Source organism: Amblyomma maculatum, chromosome 11 (assembly GCF_055883805.1).
Source record: "Amblyomma maculatum isolate TAMU_Amacu chromosome 11, ASM5588380v1, whole genome shotgun sequence".
Taxonomy (NCBI): Eukaryota; Metazoa; Arthropoda; class Arachnida; order Ixodida; family Ixodidae; genus Amblyomma; species Amblyomma maculatum.
This window is the reverse complement of record NC_139354.1, coordinates 31073992-31096461: the sequence shown is the minus strand read 5'-3', so window position 1 is coordinate 31096461 and position 22470 is coordinate 31073992. Positions and strand designations below refer to the sequence as shown.

The 22470-nt window shown below is 43.9% G+C and overlaps 1 protein-coding gene across 1 annotated transcript in view; it reads right to left on the bottom strand.

Annotated features, from left to right (window-relative positions):
• The window catches only part of LOC146173365 (uncharacterized), a 38772-nt gene extending 16682 nt beyond the window's left edge, over positions 1-22090 (bottom strand). Inside the window, exons 1-3 of the mRNA XM_084585182.1 lie at positions 21551-22090; positions 7844-8259; positions 4712-4799 (exon numbers count right to left, since the gene is read on the bottom strand). Of these exons, the coding sequence (XP_084441308.1) occupies positions 4712-4799; positions 7844-8224 (469 nt within the window). The 5' untranslated portion in view covers positions 8225-8259; positions 21551-22090. The remainder of the gene's footprint in view (positions 1-4711; positions 4800-7843; positions 8260-21550) is intronic.
• Between the last annotated feature and the right edge of the window lie 380 nt (positions 22091-22470).

Below are 22470 nucleotides of genomic sequence, written 5' to 3'. Positions count from 1 at the left end.
GGCATATTGGCTCGAAATTGACACAGCCATATTGGAGGCAGAAATTCCAGTGATATCAAATATAGATATATAAAGACGTACTCAGTCGAGAGACCAAATGTGTAAACAGCACAATACAAAATCTGACATGTCAATAAAACATCAGTGAGAGGTTATACAGCACTGAAAGACTACATGAGGCACAAAAGATGCTACTTAAAGGAAGCCAGCTGCTCAAATCAGAGGTAATGAAGCATATGAAGCAAGGTCACAGATTTTACAGAAAATATGCTTGGCATTAGAGGAACTGCCAATGTACCAGCCTAATTTTTTTTTGCCAAGAACTTGCACAAAAAATCCTGAAGTTTCTACAGCATGAAGCTTTGAGTGTGCAGACAAAAAGTCAAATATGAAATACATCAGAACAGACATCATCATTTCACTCAAAGTAAATCAATTGGATCCAGGAACACTGGCAGATGTTTCGAACAGTTCTTCGTTACCAGCTTGTGCAAATTGCCTTGACAATCCTTCACGTGCCTGCGAGGTAAAAAACGACAAAATACCCTAAATGAATAACTCTCAATACCAAAATCAACCGTACACGCACTTTAAACTTTCGATTTTATGGGTCATGGGTGTCCTTGAAAGACAGATTAGTTAGGGAGACTAGAAAGGGTCATTACAGTTCAATATGAGGAAAGTAATGGTTCATAGCTTGGTTTAAGGAGCTTGACATCTACAGGCGACCCAGACTTTCACAGATGCTGTAAAAAAGCCTCCAGAAATTTCAACTCTGTGAGTTTGTTAAGTGCACTGACACCTCACATTACAGGGCTGCCTTACATTTTATCTCCACCAATAAGTGGAAACCGCAGCCGTTGCTGATTTTCATCCATGGGTTCAGCAGTTGAGATCTTTACCCACTTGGCAGAGTAAAGCAGATAACAAACAAACCTCATAATGCATTTAGTTGCCAAGAGGCAAAGCAGGTCTGCCAACCTGTAACAGAACTAGTGGCTCTGGTAACATTGAACAATATAGAATCTTCATACCGTCGATTTGTTAATAAGTTCTAAAGCCTTTGGTGTTGTCTCTAACTCCTTGTTGTCGGAGATTGAAGAATCCTTGACTACCACTCGTCTATTGTTCCTGATGCATGCTGGGACCAACCACTCATTGTTTCAGACAGGAGCTCGCTTAGCATACATCACGCGTCTGCTAGTTATCGCGTCCATGAAAACTGACCGAGCACACACCCTCATATATCTTTTGTCGAGGCACTGGCACCTCCTATAGTAGACGGCAAGTTTGTGATCGGTAAACAAGAATAATAGTTTCTAACAAGTGCGGTGCTGACTAGTGGTTAGAATTTTCGGCTGTAGACTGGAGGAATAGTGGTTCAATTGTCGTTGAATACAAATTTTTTCTTGAAAGCTAAAGTGGAGGTCATTACCAGATAACATTTTCTGTGATCGGTGTGCTTTCGCCCTAAAAATTGGAGCATGCATGCGGCACATTTTCTTCGTCATTCTGTCATGGAACACCGTGTATTGCTCTCTAATACTGAACGTGCCTTGTAAGTGCAAGGCAACACCATGCAGTGCTGCTTCACACCTTTCGTAACAATTTTGCTGAGCACACGGATAAGCTTAATGACTGTGAATGTTTGTAAGGCCCCTTTCTCAGGTACCACAGTGACTACAAGGATAAGGCTTGGTATGAAGGACTTTTAGGATGTTTAGATGTGGTTCATTTTTATTTTGCAAGATAGAGTGCAGATGATGCTGCTGCGGTACACACTGAATGAGAAATTCCAAGTGGTTACTGCTGACTGATACCTATTTGCCTCTTGCGGTGGTTTCATCACAGATTACAAACTGTTTATAAACAGCCGTAATCAGTAAAAACTGTTACAATGATAGAACTTTAGCAGGCATCCATGTGCAAGATGTTCCAAGAAAAACATGGCATACCATGACATGTCGTGTGCCTTCTTATTGTTATACTTGATATCCTTGCTATAAATTGACAGATTATGATTTTTTGATGTTTAACATTAGTCAGACAAAGTGTCTGGCTAGGAGGGACACCAAAGTGAAGAGCTCTGGACAATATCACCCACCCATGTTTTTGAATGTGCACTCACATCACATAGCATAGGAGTGCCTTGTGGTGTGCCTTAATTAAAATGCTCATGCTGCAACCATGACTGAACAAGGTTCTCAGGCTTAGCAGTCGACTACTCTGACCACTGTGCCAATGAGACAGGGTCATGGCAAGGTTATGCCTAAGCAATCTGCCTGTCTTACATAGGCAGTTAGTATATCTTGTTCAATGGGGTGGGCTGCTTCGCGGCTAATGGCACTCATATTACTTTTTTATGCCCCCAGACTGGCCACAATGCATACCCATTCCCTATGCTGGCTTCTGAGAGCAGACTAAAACCACGACTGGCTTTATTACTTGCCGACTTGTTCACCGGCACCACCTCCATAGCCCCAATTTGTTGTTGCTTGTTTAGATTGCCCAAGCGCCACTACCCTCCGTGGCACCACAACTTACCCCCATCCTAAGCCGCCATCGATTGGTGTTAATTGTGTTGCAAATGCTGTGTGTGCCTTCGCAACATGTTTTTGGCTATTAAGGCAAAAGCTTTCCTAGGTTCATGGAACGAAATCCAGTGCGCAACAGTTGCGCGCTGATGTGTCACTTGTTTATCATCCTGATGACTTTATCATAAAAAATAAAAATCTTGTCTCCAGCCCTTCCAAGAACACAGTAGAATGAGCACTAGAGAAATGCGCAAGCCTGAGCGTTGCTGTGCTGCCTGCAAATGCGTCAGCAGGATTCCGCGCATGACAGATACTGTGCCTTTCCCTTCCTGTAAAGCAATTATAGAACGCCATTGATGGAGTGTGCCATGTGCTGTGTGCTGCAGCAGCAACGCTCAGGCTTTCGCATTTGTCCTCGGCAGATTCTGCAGTGCTCTCAGAATATTTTTGCTTCATGCCAGAATACGAGCCGGACATTGTATTAGTGCAAACAGCATTTAGTTTTTGTGGGGCACCAATGCACCAAGGACACAACCAAGCCTCACAGAATGGCATGCAGGCTGCTTATCCAGAAATTCATGAGGTTATTTTAAGGGGATTTTAACTCCGGCCTTGTAAAAATGGAAGGTCATCAATGCTAAACCAAAATTACGCAAGATATTGAAAGTGTAGGCACTTTCCCGCTGGCATAAAATAACGGATGTTTAACGCACAAACTCAAGTGTGGTCATCACTTATAGTTTTTTTTTTTTTTTTTTTTTTTGTAAATTTCGTTCCTAATAACTAACAGTCAGGTGAACTCTCCTGATTACAAATATAGAAGATGTTGAAGGCACACTTTTTTGTTTTAAATAGGCGGAAAGCAGCGCGGCTTCACCCTGCGATGTTGCATAGCACAAGCAGTCTTCAGTTTTGCGGCTGTGCAGGAAACAAAAATGGTTAAGCAAATAGCACCGCAGCCGCACCTACCAGTACAGCCGGTTTCTCAGTTTGAGAAAGAAAAAGCATGCAGCTCTGGAAAAACTAATATCGCTAAATGGTCTACGGGGACAGCTAGCCATAAGCTCGAGACGCCGGCTTACGCAAACACGCGTTCTCGGGCACCGTGAGCGCAATGCAGGCCTGTAAGCTGGTGGCACATGCTCGTAGCATTTGTTGCATGGCCACAGAAACCTAACACGTGCCTATAAAGCCAAGCGGTTTTGCTCAACAGCGGCTATGAAGCAAGACACAGCCATACTGTAGCTATCCATACTGTAGCGGCAGCAGCAGCTACCCAGCTGCTAGCACTGTGTCACTAGGCTAGGTGCCTGATATCATAGGGCCCATGGTTACGGCATTGCTAGTACCTAACTAAATGGTGAAATTGGTTCTCTGAAGATATAATGCAGCTTACTGTGAAGCGGTGGCTTGACTTGCCTGCTGCCTGTTAAGCGGCGAGCTTGGTGTTAAATTATTAAGAGCACATTTCATTGCCATGTCACTTGTCAATTCGCGTGCCATAGGCAGTACAGGCAGGGAACTATACTATTATTGTGTTATCAGTAGAAGGAACTGTATAAGTGAAAATGACCACTGCCTGTCAGCCACGGCAAAGAGAGAGTGGTGTCATAAATTCACACGCTAATAGCCAAAACCAAATGAAGCAATGAACTGAAGAGAACTAAAATTGAATGAAATATAAACAGTGATCTGTCACCTGCCATGGCTGGCAGGCACTCTGGTAGGTGATAGGCCTGAGCACTGATCAATCACCAGGATGTGTGACATCATGAGAACATGTGACATGGTTAAATGTGCAGGTGCATTGGCAGCTGCGCTCATGTGACATGGTGAAGAATGGTGACAGTGGATTGGATCCACAACTTCTTATAAGCACCACAAAGATTCAAAAAGCAATTCAAATTATGGGTGATCCTTGAGGTCCACCTGCAAGAGTTTGACACAATACTGGTTAATGAATCCCATTTGCAGCTGCCTTGTTTAGGTACGTGTAGTTGTTGTTCCCCTTTTACCGATGTACTAATTTGTGCCTGTATATCACACACTTTTTTAAGTGTATAAGATCCAAACCTATGTTATGCAACCACTAGTCTCAAGCAGCCACCTGACATAGTATAAAACCCTTCTTTAATCCAGATGCACGAAGATGCCTGCATGACATATGAGTAACGTGCCTGCCTCAGCACCAAAGAACTTTAGAAGGTTGGTCAAGTCCTGGCAGCGCATGGCCCGCACATTGCCAATGTCATCATCTGTCACGCTCTATGTGGTGCAAGTGGCGAACTGTGTCCATGCGGCCGAATATCTGTCCCATACTTAAGCACAACCTGTCCCAACTTTCCACCTCATATGAGCAAGCCGAGTTTGTGAGCACCTGTAGTAATGTTACGTAACACCACCAACTGACGAGTCAGTGCTCGGCCATGTTGCCTTCCAACTACCGCATGACAGAGATATGCTCATGATTTTTCGATGTTAACACCCACAGCAAAGCTGATGCTTGATTTCCTGTAGAATGGGGCCTTTCACACTGTCGCATTAAAAAACAACCATCGCATCAGGCTGCACTGGCAGAAGCCTGAAGCACCAATCTTACTTTGAATGCTGTCGCATTACATTCCCAAGATGACACAAGTGCCCCAAAGTTTTTCTTTCATTGTCTTGCCCATCTAACAGATGTCCACTCATAGCACAAACATATTTAATGTGATAGCGATAAAGGCCCAGTACTCTAGTCCATAGGCTGCTATCTGCGTTTTGAGTGAAAAACCACGAGCTCGCTTTCAGCAGGTGGTTTTGTAGGTGACACTGAATGGTCAGCAGGTTGTTTTACGTCGCAAGACCACGTGACATAGCAGACTTGCCAGGATCTGCCTGTATAGGCAGTTCCTTTGAGATGGGAGGGGGAAGATTGGGATTAAACCCACTCAAATATAGGATCCAGAGACACTCTACCCCCAGGCTACACAATCTTCAGGCATTGTTAAAATGGAGTTTTATATCTACGTTCGGTGACATGTTACATAATGTAGTATCTTTCGACTGTATGTTGACATAATACTGGAACAAATAAATCAAGCGACTCGAGGTTAGGCGAGCAGCGTAATGAAGCCCCCCCACCCCCCCCTTTCACCTTCCCCGCCCCCCCACATCTTTTCTTACCACCTAACAAACACCTTAGCAAGTGCAAAAATAGAAACAGAACAGGAGAAACCAAGATTGCACTGCCTTTTACAAGCAGTACGCTGAGTGCACTAGAAACAAATATCAATCACCAAAAAGTAAAATAAAAAAAGAATGAGATGCAAATCAATGGAGTTCAGTGAAAAATAGCACCATCCAAACAGCAGCTGTGGCCCGAGTGCACCAGCAATGCTTAGGCCTTTGCATTTCTGCAGTGTAGATTCCACAGTGCCTTCAGAATGTTTAGGTTGTGCACTTCATCACAAAGTATTTCTCTGTTCCAGCAGCTGTAAATGTTATTTTAGGCAGTCTTGGGCTCCATCGTGGCATTATTGAATTCAAAATCTAAGTCTGCAGTGCGTTCCCTGAACAGCGGGCGCCTGCTGAAACAATAGCATATACAACTCCCTTGAAGATGCTCTAAGAACGTTTCCCTGCATATAAAGGCATTGCCATCAGACAATAGTTATGGCTCCATTCACATTTCATAAGCCTGTTACCCCTCAATGAAACATGTCAAAGTTTAGAGACAAGCGGCAGATTGGGCTATAATAAAAGACACAGGATTCAACGGAAGATGGTGGGTGCAAACAAACAGTGGCACTGATTAAAATACTATTCGTTTATATTGCACAGCCAAAGCACAATAAAAATGATAATTAAAAATTTATAAAACAAAATAACAAAAAACTTCCGACACCCTACGGCATAAGCATTACAGCACCCAATTTTCTTCACACTAGAGGCCTTCTTAAGGACCTCGGTACTGTGCAGAATATTTGCATAATTTCCACTAAGAATTAAAATCAAGGTGACACTAGGAAATATGATACACTGATTAGTATCTTTTTTTTTGGTAAGGAATTTTCAGTATTTTCGGTTCCTTACCGAAAATAATTTACATGAGTTTCTATAATATGGCTTATGGCAATCTTGCGTTAAAAAAAAAAAAAAAGAAAAAAAGATTAATATCTTGTTCTAATTACAATTTTGAACGGCACGATGATGTAACCAGCATAAACAGGACAGTGAGTAGCGGCATGTGATAACTGAGGTAAAACACACAGTTATCACATGCCGCTACTCACTGTCCTGTGCTTCAGCACCGGAGCACATAATTAAAACATAGTTTCATCACAATCTGTTCTTTGTTTCTGCCAAAAAAGCATGCGCCAGGATACATGCATTCATGCAGTGGAATAATCTAGGTGTAGCATGGACTAAACCGTCAATTTTTTGACGAAACATTATTTGACAACCTTAATCATGGGATCTTATCTTGCCCACAAGACTCCTAACACAATGTTTTACTGTTCATGAAACTCACAGCTTGTGATGTGCAAAGGGCAGCTCCCAGGAGCACAATTTAAACCAGTCATGACAGCCACCAGCCTGTCTCTAAAAGGGAATGCAGTACAAAAACAAAACAAAGCAAAACACTGATTCAAAAGCAAACACAGAAAAAAAAAGAGCTAAAGGTGAAGGGGCAAATGCCAAAAGCAGATAAGGAAGCAAGCTGCAAGCAAACAAAACTGGAGACTGCGACCTAGGCCCAAGGTTTACACTTTCTTAAGACGGGCAAAAGCTTGGTGGTTATGACTTAGTCGACATTTTGCCTAAAGAGGAGGCTGGCGATGTCTCAGAATAGTAGGTTATATACCTCGCCCACAAAGTATCCGGCTGTTGAAGAAGCCGTAATTGTTATTTTTGACAGTCCTGGGCTCTGTCGCTGCATTACATAATTAGAAATCCAAGACAGATGAGAGTTTTCCGACCGGCCGGCGCCCATAACAAACATTACATGTGCCTCCTCACATAACATTAGCACAAACACAGCAGCTGTAACGAATGTCTTTGCTACACTATCTGATCACGGGACACGAGTCTATCGATAAGATAGCATAAGCAATCTTGTGGTGCATAAATGACCCAAGAAGACAGGTGCAACTTGGAAGATCCGCACAAAAAACACACGACATGTGCATTAAAAGCATGTGGCACACCGACGCCATATCAAACCCAGCGCAAATATAAGCACATAGTATCTAGAATAATCAGAACACTTGACACAGGTAACATCAAAACGCACAAAGCTATTATAGAATGGCAGTGCCAAATCAGTGTTCCTTCTCTTTGTGGCAAATTAAACTGCGCTTCTCAGCAAATCTCTTTGCACAGAAGCAACACCGAAATGGTTTCTCGACCTTGTGAGATCGTACATGCTTTGTGAGGTGGTAACGTTTTTTGAACGCCGAGGGGCACAACTGACATTGGTACAACCTCAAGCCTGCGTGCGTGTTGAGATGTACATCCAAGTTGTCCTTCAATGCAAATGTCTTGCCACAGTGGTCACACTGGTAAGGACGCTCTCCAGTGTGGATGCGATGGTGTCGAATCAGGCTCGATTGTTGTGTAAAGCTCCTGCTGCAGGACTCGCACTGATATGGGCGCTCCCCAGTGTGGATGCGAAGGTGCTGATCCAAGTGGTTCTTCTTTGAAAACATTTTGCTGCAGTAACCGCATCGGTGTCGCTGGTTGCCTGCATATCCATGATGCAAATGTCCTATATTACTGTCAGGCCTTGCTAAGCAGTGGGGCGCAGGACTTTTCCCTGCAAGTGGGCTTTCATCGCCTCCAGTACAGGTTAAGGCTGTGGTTTGCAGTAGCTTGTGGCAGCCGTTTATTCTGCCACTAGCAATAACTTAAAATGAACATAATGATAAGGTAAAATTATATGCAGTTCATTAAAAACTGACCTGTTATAGAAACAAATTAAAAACTAAACTACAGAAAAGCTACATGCTCAGAGCAAAATGCTTTTAGGGAAGCATCACTAATGCTGTTCACACAATTAAACATGAACAGCTGTTACTGGCAAAAGCAGTGAGAAACACCAGACATTAAATCTGACTTGAGTAGAGCATTTAATGCCAAAAGCAGCTCAGGTGAGATACCCTAGTGGAAGCCTACGGACATTTTGACCACCTGGAGTATTTAAACATGCACTGACATTGCACAGCACATAAGCACCTTGATTTTGCATGCGTCGAAAAGTGGCTGTTGCAGCCGGGAATTCTGTCCAGCATCTTTGGGCACCCCCACAGTATATCTCCCACTAAGTGTAAGAAGTTATAAAAATGCGCACACAATTTCTCGCTTCAGCATATTACTACACAGCAAGAAAAGATGAAATAAATTATCTTGTAGAAAAAGCTTAACCAGAAAATAGCATGAATATATATAAAATCACGGTTGACACTTCACAAAGTTAACAGAATTTAATTAGAAAGTACCAGGCCCCAAAGAAATACACTTGTGCAAATCAGAGATAATAGATGAACCACATAAAGCAAAGTAATGCATCCTGCAGATAATGCACAAGAAATACAAAGGCTGCAAATGCACTAGCGCTTTCTATACCATATTCCACAAATAATCGCAAAGCTTCTTTAGCATGCAGGCAGTACACACACAAAGTGAAACATGCAGTACTTCACACTAACGTTTCTCTCAAAAGATGCTATTTTAACAATTGCTTTCATTTGCGGGGTTTAACGTCCCAAAGCGACTCAGACTATGAGAGACGTAGTGGAGGACTCTGGAAATTTTAGACCCCCTGGAGTTCTTTAACGTGCACTGACATCGCACAGCACACGGGTGCCTTCCTTCTCGTGTCCATCGAAAAGCGGCCGCCGAGGCAGGGATTCGATCCCACATCCTTGGGAGCAGCAGTCGAGCGCCGCAACCACTGCGCCACCCCGGCGGGGCTGTTTTAACAATTAGTTCCAGGAACACTAATAGCATGTAGTCTTTCTGCTGGCAGCTTGAACTAACTGTGATCTTCGTGTGGATGCCTGAAAAGAAAGAACAGCTTAAATGGACATAACCTCTAATAAGAACTGCAACAGTGCATGTCTCATCTGCATTGAATTAAGAATTGTAACTTGGGGGACCAAAATGTGTTTGAAAAACATTACTTAGAAGAAGCCGTGTAAGAGGGCTCAGAGACTGGAACACTTGTATCATTAAATCTTGTTTGGTGCCCAGATTACTGGAAATCAAAGCCCGGATGTTGGCTCTTGGTTTTGGCTCGACATCACTTTAAGGTCGCCAACAATGAGACCTAAACGCATCTTGTGTTTAAAAATACTTTTCAAAGTGTGCTGGTCACACGGAATGAGCAGAATAAAAATGCTGGAAATACTTGAGAAGCTGGAGCATCAATGGTGAAATCAAGGACAATGTAAAAAAGATGGCTACAGACTATTTGCTATTTTCTTCTTTCGATAAAAATTTTGAAAAGTGTGTGCAGCAAAAGAAGCCCAGCTCACATTACACTCTACGAAATCCCCACACAGCACGACAGCCAATCTGTGCTCACATGAAATGTCGACCACGGCATCTTTCAGAAAGCTCATCATTGAAGCATCGGATATGTTGAAGTCCTTTTAACACAAAAGAAAATAAATGATATGCCTAGTATTCAACAGACAAATGCGATTCAGCTCACCAGTTATGTTTTGTAGGACATGTGCAACAAGTTATCCATCTGCTTATGTCAATTCGACTGTTTTAACCATTTATTTCAAGACCAACCCAGAGGTGCCTTGCATTGAAGTTTTAAAGGCATAGCAAGGCCACCTCGTGGTGGCAAAAATAGTTTGCTGAGTAGCATGACAGCTCTGGCTATATACAGTGCATATCATGCATCATGGAGAGATGCAGCGCAATGGAACCATCGAAACAAGACAAGAAAAAAACAGGACTACTGCCTTGGTGTCCATGTCTCCATTGTTCTGCCTCTCCACGATGCCTTACCAACTGGCTCACACGAAGGTATTAATCATATCTTGCAGGCTTTCAGCATTGACCGAGGCTTTTTTCTGCCACTACATGAACGTGAAAAGACTCGTCATGTTTAATGGGCACTGCTGTGAGCTGGTGGTAATCTAATCTAATATTTAAAATATACTGCTGTATTTGCCTTTTTGCGAAACATGGAAAGCATAAGACATCAATCTCTCTGAAGATTCTCTAAATATTAAATGCAGTTTACTGAGAAGTAGTAGCTTGACTTGCCTGCTGCATGTTAAGCAGCGAGCTTGGTGTTAAACTATTAAAAGTACATTTTATTGCCGCATCACTTGTCAATTTGCATGCCATAGGCAGTACAGGCAAGGAACTATACTATTACTGTGTTATCAGTATAAAGGATCGTACAAGCGAAATTGACCGCTGCCTATCAGTCACGGCAAAGAGAGAGTGGTGTCATAAATTCCCACGCTAATAGCCGAAACCAAATGAAGCAATGAACTGAAGAGAACTAAAATTGAATAAAATATAAACAGTGATCTGACACATGCCATGGCTGGCAGGCACTCTGGTAGGTGACAGGGCTGAGCACTGATCGATCACCAGGATGTGTGACATGAGAATATGTGACATGGCTAATGTGCAGGTGCATTGGCAGCCGCACTCGTCATGTGACGTGGTGGAGAATGGTGACATTGGGTTGGATCCACAACTTCCTATAAGTACCACGAAGATTCAAAAAGCAATTCAAATTATGGGCGATGCTTAATGTCCACCTGCAAAGCATTTGACACAATACTGGCTAACGAATCCCATTTGTAGCTCGTTTTGCAGTTTCTTGTTTAGGTACATATAGTTTTTGCTCACCTTTTATAAAAGTACTAATTTGTGCATCTATATCACACACGTTTTTAAGTGTAAAAGATCCATACCTATGTTATCCAGCCACTAGTCTCAAGCAGCCACCTGACATAGTATAAAGCCCTTCTTTAATCCAGATGCACGAAGATGCCTGGATGACATATGAGTAACATGCCTGCCTCAGCACCAAAGAACTTTGTGAGTATGTGTCTTGTGTCTCCCTCGGACAGAGGAATTGCCCGCAAACTTTGTTTGCCAACCTTAATCATGGGATCTTACCTTGCTCACAAGACTCCTAACACAATGTTTTACTGTTCATGAAACTCACAGCTTGTGAACTGCAAAGGGCAGCTCTCAGGAGCCCAATTCAAAGCCAGCCGTGACTGCGACCAGCCTGTCTCTAAATGGGAACGCAGTACAAAAACAAAACAAAGCAAAACACCGATTCAAAAGCAAATAGAAAAAAAAAAATAAGACCAAAAGGTGAAGGGGCAAATGCCAAAAGCAGATCAGGAAGCGAGCTGCAAGCAAACAAAACTGGAGACTGCGACTTAGGCCCAAGGTTTACACTTTTTAAGGACGGGCAATAACTTGGTGGTTTTGACTTAGTCGACAATTTGCCTAAGAGGTGTCAAGTGATGATTCACAATATTAAAGGCCCACTGTCCAGGGTATGACGTTTTAAGCAAGGAGCCCAATGCTTCGATCAGGTACCAGAGATATTCTGAAAAATGCTACAGCGATATGCGCGCTGCGAAGCAGCAGAAATACAAATCAAAGCTCTCTCAGCCTCTCTTTCGGTAAACCAGCTTCCCCATTCTCTGCACTGGACCGTCGAGCCGCAAGGCTGACGTCGGACTAGAAAACGACGTCCATTGGTCCGTCTCGCTGATTGACGGGTGAAGGATGGGCATACACTACTAATTGTTGTCCTCCGCTCGCTGCTGCGCGCTTTAACCTGCGCCGCGGCCGGTCTGAATGCAATGAATGCAGCGATGCGTTTTTCACGCACGTAGGGTGTCACGCCCCACCTCCCACCAAACGTGGAGGAGGAAGGGAAATTTGGCTTGCGGAGGCTAGACGACCAGAAAAGAGAGTGAAAATCCTTTCGAGGGAACGGGAGGAGAGAAACACGACAGAATCAGGTGACTGTCGTGTTTCCACAATCCACACCTCCACCACAACTGCTTTACTCTCTCCAAAAAGATTTTTTTGGCCTTGCGTTTTCGGGGCGAAGTCTCACAGTCACGGGGGAAGAAAATATTTTCGACCGGAGGGTGGACAGTGGCCCTTTAAGTTATATATCTCGTCCGCAAAGTATCTGGCTGTTGAAGAAGTCGTAATTGTTACTTCTGGCAGTCCTGGGCTCTGTAGCGGCATTACAGAATTCCAAATTTAAGGCTCATGCGTGTTTTTCAACTGCCCGGCGCCCAAAACAAACATTACATGTGCCTCTTCACATTACATTAGCACAAACACAGCAGCTGTAATGAATGCCTTTGCTATACTTTCTGATGACGGGATACGAATCTATCGATGAGATAGCATAAGCAATCTTGTGGTGCATAAATGACCCAAGAAGATAGGGGGCAACTAGGAAGATCAGCACAAAAAACACATGACATGTGCATTAAAAGCATGTGGCACACCGACGATTTTGGCAGCAGATATGCCAGCCTAAGTGCACAGCGTTTGCAGCACCTGTCAAATCTGTCTACATTGAAAACACTCGTGTCACAGACTACAAACCATTCTCTTTTGGCATCAACAAGCACGCAAGTGGTTTCCTTTTTCTTTTTTTGGCTGCATTAGTTTTTTTTTTTACATACTTGGATTGGACTTGCCACCATTGAAACTGAAAGTAAGCAAACGCGGCCATTATCTAATTTCTCAAATCTAGTGAGACCACAGAGTTTCTTACGCTTACTTTTTTTTACTTCTTAAACGTAAGAAACTCTACAAGTGCTGGAATGCACAATGAAACCGCGCAAAAAGCAAGGCACAGAGAAGAAAGCGACGGGACGTGACTTTTCTTCTTGCGCGGTTTCGTGATGCGTTACAATACTAGCCATCAACTAGCCCGTCGTTCACTATTATACTTCTACAAGTGAAACTGCAAACTTTTGTGGACAGTCGGGGCATTGTTGTGAAACTTCGGGTAGAAATATAAAACTAAATCAAAATGATGCAACTGGCACAGCTGTTCCAACCCTCTATGCGGCACAGTGATAAGGTTGTTCCCATTGAAGTGAATGAAGAACAAGGAATAAGCGCTTGCACCATATCTTTCTGTCACTTCGATGTTTGTCAGTGCAATTAACCATTCTCTAAACCCGTGTCATTTATGTTTAGCAATACTAAATGTATGGTAATTTAGAACAAGGTGCTAGGCAAAGAAGGCATAAACAAAGTGACACTATTAGAATACTTAAGATGACCTGGCGCGGGCACGAGACGCGAGCATCAGCTGTTCGAGCCAGCGCCTACCTGCAAGCCTCGACCTAGCCCTAGCAAATGAGCTCGCCTTACAATAAAGCTTGTTATAATCAGAACAGAGGGAAGCAGTGACAGCTGCCAGGCGACCTCCTCACGGACAAACTGCTGAATCTGGAGTAGGAAAGAACCGTTGGTTTCTCTCGTTACATGGATGTTATTAAGAGTCGCGGCTTGTGTTGAGGGCAGCCGAGCAAAGACTCGCCCTCGGCGCAGTTCCTCATAACTCTGGCAGATATTGATGATCTCGCTGACAGAGGTGGGACCTATGGCTACAAGCATGTGAAAGGCATCTTGCACAATACCCTTGAGCATATGTTTGATGCACTCAGTCTCTGTCATTGATGCACTAACGCGCTTGCATAGATTGAGGACGTCATACAACTGGTGAAGCTTTCACCGAGCTGTTGGGTACGAGAGGAAAGACGCTGCTGAGCGCTAAGTTTGCGCACAGCCGGACGCCCGAAGATGTCAATAGCATGTCTTGAAAGCGGACCAGGTGGTGAATCCGATTCGTGGTTTTTGAACCAAAGGCTCGCCACATTCGTTAAGTAGAAAACAATATTTGTCAGCTTCATGCCGTTGTCCCACCGGTTGTGAGCGCTCACTCGGTCGTAGGAGGACAGCCAGTCCTCCACAGCATAGTCGTCCGTGCCACCAGGATAGGTCGTAGGTGGCGAAGCGGTTGGTTGGATGAAGTCACCGGGCAGTGCGGTAGCGAGGGTATGACTGCATAGCTCCAGGATCAGTCCTCGCAGACTCCACCAAGATTATAACGAGCTTCATTGTAAGGCGAGCTTGTTTGCTAGGGCTAGGTCGAGGCTTGCAGGTAGGCGCTTGCAAGGTAGGCGCTGGCTCGAACAGCTAGTGCTCGCGTCTCGTGTCGGCGCTCTGGCGCCAGGTCATCTTCTTTACAATCAATGCAAAATCTGAGCACAGCTTTTTACACCACAGAAAACCTGGTGACTTCGTAATGAGCAGCGCAAGAAAAAAGCATGTATCCGTTCTCAGAACAGTACTGTCTCGGTCCTACAGCACTCCGGGTTGGGCAACGATGCCTAGAAGCCAACCGGAAAAATTTCATAAAAACAAATTATAGTTCAATTCCAACAGCTTCAAATCGAGTAGCAACAGCTGGTGGCAGATCAGATAAATCTGATAAAAACGAGTGAGAGCTGCAAAATAATCGTGCTACTTTTTGATGGTTAGGTGGAGCAACGTATTGTTACGGGGGTGGGTTTATTATTTACAACATAAGTGGGGAATGCATGAATGCAAGGTACAGTGAGTAAGGCTTGTCCTCATCCCAGTCCACGTGCTTCAACCTCGTCTTCCTCTAGCGCAGTTCTCCCTGGGGCAGACGAAGCTTATCCTCGAGCGACTCAACTACATCTACAATTGCAATGTTTGAATCGTGCCACGTGAGCCAGCTGCATCTTCTGCGAGCAGCGATTTGTCGATGTCACTTTAGCTATAACATATGTTACTTTGCTCAACTGACTTAAAACAAATGACCTGGCGTATTGGCACAGAAACTTTTGATACAGTCCACAGCGTCACAATAGTGTCCAAAGCCAAACCGATTCCCCGAGCTCGTAAGTGACTGCAGCATGAGCTGTGTCATATCCAACACTTGCGCGGTCTTGGGAGGCAATGGTTTGCAAACAAGCAAAGCGACGTGCTTCTTTAGCGAGACAGAGGTGTTGAAACACGGATGGGTAATCATCACGCAAGGAGAATGAAAGAATTGTGACCAGGAAGGTTGATGGTAAGCGTGTGTAAAGAAGGCAAAAAGGAGAATATCCGGTCCCTCCATGCTTAGCTGTCCTGTTAGTGGTAGCTTGAACCTACTTGTTTTTTTTCTTTTTCTACCTCTTTCTTGCTTCGCCTAAAGATTATTTTTCTTGTGCAACAACGATTGTTGCACACTGTGTCCCCGTAAATATTGCGGGGAAACAAAACCTGTCCGTTTAAGGGCAGGATGCAATAGCTTGAAGGTGCCACATAGAATCAATATGGTGCCATTCACAAAGCGGTTAGAGATGCCAATGCTTCATATGAACACAGAAGGTTGCCCGAGGCTAAACAGAACCTTGTGCCCTAGGCTGGCTTGTGCCACTTGAAATTGGGAGTCCAACCAGGGCACCCTATTCTGGATACACTTAAGCTTTGCCTTTAACTGTATGGCGTGATGTCATACAGTGTCCTCAGTGTCCCTATGCTGCCATTCGCCAAACCGTTCATGCCATCTGTGCTGTGGGTGACCTTGGCAGGTTGCGGAAGAGTGAGCATGACCTTGCACCCCAGGTTAACCAGTGCCAACCGTGACAGGGTGGCCCAGGCTGCCATCCGGTTAGGTCGACATCGAAGGCAACAGCAGCAAGCTTAAGGCAGGAACGAGCACCTGGAAACTGCACTGTAAAAGACATCTGATTGCAATAAAGCAAATAAATGTGCTGTCTGAGAACATTAAAGGAACACTTAAAAGAGTACAAATGGCTAATTATTTAGCTCATTCTTTATCCTTTGTGATGGCATGCTAGGCATTACTGTACACGGATCACCACATGATAGTCACCCTTGACCGCTGAATAACAATAATCGAATTTCTTTTCTCACCTGTTTCGGTTTCGAAAGCCAATCTGTGGCTGTGACATCAAAGTCAGGTGAGGGATGAAAAAAAAAGCGGCGATATAATCGTTCCTGACTCACTGGAAGAAGCTAAAGTCAGCCTGCCTCAAGAAGAGGATTTGCATAAAGCACAGTTTCTTAATCTTACCTAGAGGGAAAGCTGTGCCACCGTCTATGGGAGCTTGCATGGAGCTTCCCGAAAACCAGTTCAGCCACCATGGGTGCCCGAAGCATCATGAGGCTCTATGACATAAAGAGAACAGTGAGTGACTATTAGCCTCGAGATCAAGCAGAGTCGCTTAGCGCGCCATGGTGGCTGAAGAGCAGTACCCCCCGCTTTCCCTCTGGGTAAGAATAAGAAACTCTATGACATAAAGAGAACAGTGAGTGGCTATTGGCCTCGAGATCAAGCAGAGTCGCCACCTTGTGGCGAACTCTACTGAGTGTGGATGCGCGTTTGCGTAGTGTGCCAGCGAGCAGTGATATAAGTGCGCATGTGCGACATGTACAAGCGTGTTTTTTGTTTGTTTCCCGGTTCTGGTGTGCTTTTTGCTTACCTATCTGATTCTTGCAAAAGAAATGTGAACAGGTTATGATTCCATGCCCCATAAAAAAATATACTTGTCCATATCGAGTATGTCCTTATCCAGTATGACATCAGTCGGTCTTCGGCACTTGAGATTCTTTTAGCGCTTCTAAAACGAAACGATGCTGCTGTTATTTAGGCCTTCTGTCAAAGCAAAACAGGTTGCTGCCATCAATACAACTTAATGCAAATGCTCAGAAATCGTATATTCCTATTTCTGTTTGGAATACCACAGCTACTGAAGCATGCGTCTGCAGACTTACTTTTTTTTTTTTGCTATTAAACCTTCGTCGCAGTGCCTCAGAGGCGAGACGCTCAACTGCTGAGTTCGAGAGCGGTGCGTTCAATCTCGGCCATTTCGCAAGGCGCTCCTCTGCTTTGGGATTTGACTGCAGGTTAGCCAACCTCAGGTGGTCAATGACACCGAAGGCCGCCACTCATAGCCGATGTCGCAACATTTCAGAAACATACCTTTCCAACACCCAATCGTTATACTAATTACATAATACACCTAGATAATGTAGTTCACTGGTAGCCCATTAAAATCCCTTTTCATCCAAGTGTTAGTGCTCTCTACCGAGCAAAGTCGATGTTTCTGACAAGGGGAGTAAAATAGCATCATACGGGCTTAACTATCGTTGTTTGATTCGGGAATAAATACATCTTATAGGTGGATGATAAGTTTAACTCTATTTCTTTCGGGACAGTTTTATATCCGACACCTGTTTTGCAAGCAGCCCTAATATATTCCTTCGCATAAGGTTGAGTCACTGCACAATAATTATAGCGATAAAGAAATCTTCAGCCTTTCAAAATTATTTGTCAAGACATGACAGCGACATTCGCAGTGTTTTTACGATGTCTTCGCAGCAACTGATTCGTAGCTGACTTTAACGTTATTGAAAATTAGTCATTGGTAGTCCTAAGTTTTATCAAGTGTTTAAAACTTCTCTCACACAGTGAAATTTATTGCCATTGTAAAAAAATCATTAGCTATAATTTACCAACATCACAAACATGAAAAATTTCTTATATGCCTAGGTTTTAGGAAATATTTTAGTCATGGCGCACTGCTAAACTACAAATTCTCTAACATTGGCTGCAAGAAGCATTCGCCTAGATGTAAACTCGGAAAACTCAATTCACTCAGTGCTGTACTCGTGGCAATCAGTTTTCCTGTGCGGCGAGATTTTCTGTGGAGTGTCAGCGTAAGCTCATTTTTAAAGAAGAGTTGTGCCTGCATGGTTGTCTAGCCAGAGTTGATGTGTATTCAGTCTACCGCTACTCGCCGGGCAGTACGTTGTCAGTGTTGCATTTAACTAGCTTAACCCTCAAGTGAAATAAGATATAATGAACCAGGCCATGTGATAATTCATTCTAATGTACTGGAGGTCAGAGCATGAGTCTTGCATCTGTGAGAGCTTGACACTTGTATATGACACGTGCACACTGGCGAAAAGGCGATAAGAAAACAAAGAGCTGTCATAAGGCAAGCGGTACACAACAAAAATGCCAGGCCCATCAGCGCAGTAAAACGACGGCAGTAAATCTAAAAGATGGGTCGTTTGTTGCGTGACTTGTTTTCTAAAATCTGCACTTTTTTTCCACAGCATTGGCCAAATCCATTTTTTTTCTTCAATATAGGAACACACTAAACAGTAAATCGCTAATGTACTGCAAAAGGCACGTTTTCTTGGCTGACAAACCTTCCGTACATTTGGAAGCAGACCTACGCCACACGCGTTTCTGCGAGCGCTGCTGGCTGCAGATCCACACTATCAGAGTGACTGTGGCGCCACTTCTAGGTCGGTCTCGCGAAAATATCACTGGTTTTAATACTGTGTGTGAACTAGACTTGATTGTGATGTCGCAGCCATCTCTCGGCTGCTGGAACCAAAACTGAAACTAGTGAGAAACTTCAATAAAAATTATTTAGCGGTTGTCGGCAAAAACACCGTGGAGACCAATATACAGGAATGCATTATGTATCATTAACGAGAAAAAAAGCCACCAATATTTGATGTCTATACTCTTTTAACACAGCAACTTACTTGCAATCATGAAAAGCTATGCCGCTAGATTTTTTTCTCGCAGCAAAAAACAGCACAAAGGTCAGAAAACCCACATACACAGACGCACATTGAATTCGCCACTGAAACACCCTATTTAGAAGAACCAGACACTGGAATAAAGTTTTTTCCTATCTGCATTCAAGAATACCTAGCAAAAAAAATTACCTGATAAGCGACTGTTCATGAAATACCATGAAATCCCTCCCCCTCATCCCCTCCCTTGTGGCTGAAGTCAACATGCATTAACTAACCTTGTTTCAGACAAAAACAAAACTTAAAAAGTGCCTCTTTTGCCTCCCACCTCCATAATCAGGCACTACTTATTCATCAGTGGCAGAGATAAAATAACAGTTTATTTTACTATTCTGTCAGCTGCCTCTATACTCACCCACCTCTTTCCTTTGCAGCTCACACACACACACAAGCACTCAGGAACCCTTCAAATTCACACAGGTAATATTCACATCTGCATGAAGTGCTCTACTAAGACATTGCAACAGATGGACCCCAGGCTAACTTGGGCTTTTTGGGCCACGTCAGCCAGTACCTGTGAATATAAATTGCTGGATACTGCATAGGTGTGCGCCCCCTCCTTATCCTCAAGGGGGAGGGGGCAAGTCGGCCCTATACCTTTATTCTGCTGTGTTGTGAAATGTAAACGTGTAAGTTTATGGCCACGCAAGGATTTTTCTTTTTGCAATGCTGGCGGATGAGGAACCATTATGTTGGATTACAAGAGCGGCCCACATGCCACCTTTACCCCCTCGTGTCGTCACGTAACTGTAAGTGTGCCAATGGCAAAGCTTGTTTTAATATTAAGCGCACACTATTCTTTGTGTACCTCAATTACATCATGCCAAATAATAATAAAAAAATTTGTGATAACTAATCGTCATCTCTATGCCGAGTTTTAGCGTTAGGGACTTTGGAAGTGGGGGGGGGGGGGGGGGGCACTGCAGTGAAATGTCGCTCCCCCTAATGCAGAACCCTGCGCACACCTAAGAGGTACTGGTCAGTGGCACCTTCAGGAAGAATAGACAGCACTGAAGAATAGCTTTTCTCTTGTTTGGATCCTTTACTTGACTGCCTTCTGACAGTGGCTCCTCATGTGTTCGTCTGAGCAATGAACTCTTGTAGATGTTTATAGCGATACAAGTTTTGTAATGGCTCGTGAAAGTTTACGATGTCTACTTCAATCACTATTCTCGTTCTCTCACCACCATCCATTCGAAAGGCTGGGAGAAGCTGCTATGTAATGTGCAGAGATAATTTGTCCACAATTAATTCTAAATTGCTGGTGGCTCATTTTAAATTTCCTTGTGAACATTGTGCTCCATGCTTTTCTTGCTTATGAAAATTTTATATGTATTAGGCCCAGCACGAAACATGTTATACCTCTGCCATCGGTGTCCTGCCATCTTAATATTTATTGTTTCCTCAAGGGTCCACAGGGGACATTACATATGCTGAGCTGCTCACAGTTACCTTATTTAAGCGCATCGAATTGCATTTTTGTAGTCAGTACCATTAATGGCCCACCGTGTGGCAAAAACTTGGCCTGCTAAATGTGATGGCAAAACAAGCAGCCAATTCAGAGCAATTCTGGAGCAATATTGCACTATGGAGCAGAATGGAGCAGGGAAAGCAGTTTGGAGCCAATGGAGCAGCACTTCCCCGGCTGTGTGCCTTACAGCAGACTAAAGTTTACTGAATTGACTGATTTCAGCAAACCAAAAGGGTTCAAACAGCTGATATTACAACCTGAGGGTTGTAAGGTATCTTCCAAAACCTAATTTCTTTTCGTTTGCAAAAACTTCCTCACCTCACTACTGCACCAGGCCCTCTACTAACATTCACTACTCTTGCTTTACCTTGAAAGTTACTGGAGGATATTTTTAGCTCATGTTTGTTGTCTAATCTACATTGTAGTTTTTTCCTGTTCACACTACACTCATTTCTTTTAACACAGCAAATGATTTCGTTGCCATAAGGCTTTCTTATTTTTTACTCGTGAGCCCCAAGTTGCAGCCCCATGAGTGAGACTAGTAAGAAATAATTACTCTATTAACAACAGTCCGGGAAGAATATTAAGCACACATGGAGGTTTTTTCTTCCTCCATGTAAGCACAGCACAAGAAGCCCGTGTAAAAAAAAAAAAATACTGCAAAAGTGACGATATGCAGCAGAAACTGACCAATATAATGCAGTCAATAAAACCATGCAGATCACTGCTAAAACAGCCTTTCATATTTAATAAAGCAATATTTTCATGTGTCTTCAGATTGGGCACTTTGACACATGGACCCGCACATTTGCAAGACTGGATGATAAAAAGAAAGCCAGCATCGCCGCATACCACCTGCAGAAATATTTACCTTGAAAACTTGACAAAACACCCAGACTGAGCAGCCGATTTCGACGCAGCAGACTTGCTACTCGGCATCAAAAGAAAACGAGCATGAGCGCATATATCGAAGCTTGCGGGTTGCTGCCATGGTCTGGGCCGCCTTCAACTGCTGAGCTAGCCAACGCCGTACTTCCGTGGCTTCACAGACAGCCAGTGACAGAGCAGTGCGCTCACATGTGGTTGAAGACATCATGATTTCATTGCCAGTATTATCCAAAGCTTCATTTTCTTGCTTCTGATGAGGGGCTATAAAAAACGCACTCAACTTCGCGGTCACTCCAAGTCCAAGCCAAGTACACCGCGCGTGCCAGCGTTACTTGAAATGTTGACGTTTACTCGTACACAGTTCTAGAGTTTCGCGGGAAACGCGCAGCCATTTTGTTTTACTGATCACATGACTTGAAGCTTTTGATCCCATCCCAAGAGAGAGAGAGAGAGATTCGCACATGGAGGACTTCATCCATGGATTCTCATAGATTCTCCAAGGAGGTTGGATTGGTTGGATTCACACATGTCCACACTAGAGCTATCCTAGGCACTATACACTATACTATATAGCCACTATAACTATACTAGAGCGGTATACATGCATAGAGTGTACATACAGTGAGCTAGAATATATGGTAGTGAGCTCACAGGCGCCGCTCGAGACGTCCCCGCTGGTGTCGACGGGGAGCGGTGGTGCGCGGCGGCGCGTGGTGGCGCTGAGCGCGTCTCCACGGTAAAACCCCTTGATACTTTGAAAGTTACGCCAACGATTGAACTTTGCCGCCGCCGCGCTACCTCCTCGCCTCCTCCTCGCCCCTTGCGCGCCCCTTCGCTGAAGGCCGGCTCTCCGCCCGATTTCCTGAGCGACGATTGGTCTCCCTGCCGTTGCCATTGGAAACC